The sequence below is a fragment of the Cyprinodon variegatus genome, unplaced genomic scaffold (genome assembly GCF_000732505.1).
Source record: "Cyprinodon variegatus isolate N-32 unplaced genomic scaffold, C_variegatus-1.0 Scaffold554, whole genome shotgun sequence".
In the NCBI taxonomy this organism is placed as follows: Eukaryota; Metazoa; Chordata; class Actinopteri; order Cyprinodontiformes; family Cyprinodontidae; genus Cyprinodon; species Cyprinodon variegatus.
This window is the reverse complement of record NW_015151007.1, coordinates 454,536-457,024: the sequence shown is the minus strand read 5'-3', so window position 1 is coordinate 457,024 and position 2,489 is coordinate 454,536. Positions and strand designations below refer to the sequence as shown.

At 48.3% G+C, this 2,489-nt stretch overlaps 1 protein-coding gene across 1 annotated transcript in view; it reads left to right on the top strand.

Annotated features, from left to right (window-relative positions):
* pik3r4 (phosphoinositide-3-kinase regulatory subunit 4) overlaps positions 1-2,483 on the top strand; it is a 24,290-nt gene extending 21,807 nt beyond the window's left edge. The window contains exons 16-21 of the mRNA XM_015391664.1: positions 544-755; positions 834-965; positions 1,044-1,144; positions 1,226-1,314; positions 1,615-1,735; positions 1,821-2,483. Of these exons, the coding sequence (XP_015247150.1) occupies positions 544-755; positions 834-965; positions 1,044-1,144; positions 1,226-1,314; positions 1,615-1,735; positions 1,821-1,991 (826 nt within the window). The 3' untranslated portion in view covers positions 1,992-2,483. The remainder of the gene's footprint in view (positions 1-543; positions 756-833; positions 966-1,043; positions 1,145-1,225; positions 1,315-1,614; positions 1,736-1,820) is intronic.
* Positions 2,484-2,489: the final 6 nt, after the last annotated feature.

Here is a 2,489-nt window from a genome sequence, read left to right as displayed (position 1 = left end):
AAAAATGTAAAGATGCTTTCAGAGGAACTTTGCTGTTTTCTTACATTTCTTTTTTTTTCCATTTTGTTTTTTCATTTACATATTTTATTTTTTCATTTTTAATTTCACGAATTTCACAGTTCACACTTTTTTTTTACATTTCAAGCCCAACGTGAAAACTGGTTCTCAGCCAATAAAAATGTTGTTTCCAGCGTTTTGCAAACCAATAGAAAAGCATCTTCACTCGTCAATCTAGAGGAAAGCCCGCCCCCTGAAGAGAAGAGGATGTGGTCTGGAAAACTCAATCTGAAAAACAGAAATTTGTAAAAATATTGTGAAAACATAAAATCTGTAATAAAAAAAAAATTTAAATATAAAATTATAGTAAAAATAAAGGTAACAAAGAAAAATAAGCGAAATTCCTCTAAAAACAGCAGAACCTAAATAATTCCTTTAATGCAAAAATGAATTTAATGAAAATGAAGATCTGGTTCTATGGTTCAAAGGTTAAAAATAATGAGCTGGACGTGGACCAGCCTGACTCTCCAGAATCTGTGGTTTTAGGACTCTGGACCTCCATGAGGACGGCTGCGCCGTGGACATCCACCACTTCAACTCGGGCGCTCAGTCGGTTCTGGCCTACGCCACGGTGAACGGATCCCTGGTGGGCTGGGACCTCCGCTCCAACTCCAACGCCTGGACGCTGCGTCACGACCTGCGGCTGGGCCTCATCACGTCCTTCAGCGTGGACATGCACCAGTGCTGGCTCTGCTTAGGTCCGCAACACTTCCTACTTTCAGACCGGATCCGGAAGCTTCTCCTCTGTGACCCTCCTGCTGCGTTTCATCCTGCAGGTACAAGCAGCGGCACCATGGCGTGCTGGGATATGCGCTTCCAGCTCCCCATCTCCAACCACTCCCACCCGGCCCGGGCCCGAGTCCGGCGGCTGCTGATGCACCCGCTGTACCAGTCGTCAGTGATTGCAGGTTAGGTCCGTCTCAGATCTTCTGAGGGAGGTTCTGGACGGGGAGCAGCCTTCATCTGCTCTGTCTCTGTCTCTGCAGCGGTCCAGGGGAACAACGAGGTGTCCATCTGGGACATGGAGACCGGAGATCGGAAGTTTACCCTGTGGGCGAGCTCGGCGCCGCCGCTCTCTGAGATGCAGGTACGTTTGGGCTCATCCGACCCGTAAAGGCTTAGAACCCGCAAACGTTCCTCTCAGCTTCCTCTCCTTGTTCTGTTACAGCCTTCTCCTCACAGCGTTCACGGGATCTACTGCAGTCCGGCTGACGGGAATCCTCTGCTGCTGACGGCCGGGTCGGACATGAGGATCAGGTGAGGATTCACCTAACCTTCAAACGAAGGAAACCCGTCCAGAACCTTCTTTGGATCTACAAAGAAGGCCGTACTGTGACTGTTAGAACCTGTAAGGAATCATCTGATACAGTGGATAACAGAGGCTATGCCGCCCTCTGCAGGCCACCTAATTAACTGCATGTGAATTATATCTACTAAGGCAGGAAAAACATTTTATTTTTAATGATGCTTTGATGAGGAAATATATTCCTCCGCGTTTCTCCTTAGCTACAGAAAACAAAAAACAACAGCAGGTTATAATCAAGGGGTTCTGTTCAGGTTCTGGGATCTGGCCTATCCAGAGAGATCCTACATCGTCGCAGGAGGAGCCCACGACTCGCTGCACTGTCCGTCTGTCCTCTACAGCCGCAAGATCATCGAGGGGACCGAAGTGGTTCAGGTACTGAGGAAAGAAGCTCAGACCCACTAAGAACCACATCCATCCACAGCGCCGCCTTCATGTCTCTGCTCTCTCACCTCTGCAGGAGATCCACAGCAAACAGAAGAGCGGCGCTGCAGAGGACTCTCCTCGCCGTGGCCTGGAGTCTCTTCCTGTCGGCCATCATGACATTATCACAGACATCGCCACCTTCCAAACCACGCAGGGCTTCATTGTCACGTCATCTCGGGACGGCATCGTCAAAGTGTGGAAGTGAAGACGTGGAGAAGAACTTGAACTTTACAGATCCAAAACATTTGTTTTCTGTCCGTTCTCCTCCCAAACTTCTGCTTTTGCAGATCCCAATCTGGTTCCTGATCCAGATTCTTATCCAGATCCTGATGTGGTTCCTAATCCTGATCTGGTTCCTGATCCAGATTCTTATCCAGATCCTGATCTGGTTCCTAATCCTGATCTGGTTCCGATCCAGATCTTTATCCAGATCCTGATCTGGTTAATCCAGATCCTTATTCAGATCCTGATCTGGTTCCAGTTCCCTGTATGGTTCCTGATCCAGATTGTGACCCTGATCTGGTTCCTGATCCCGGTCCTCATCTGGTTCCTGATCCCTATCTTGATCCTGATCCATTTCTGATTCTAGATCCTGATGGTGATCTGGTTCCAGTTCCTGATCCAGATCTGGTTTCTGATCCTGATCTGGTTCCTGATCCAGATCCTGATCTGGTTCCTAATCCCGATCTGGTTCCTGATCCAG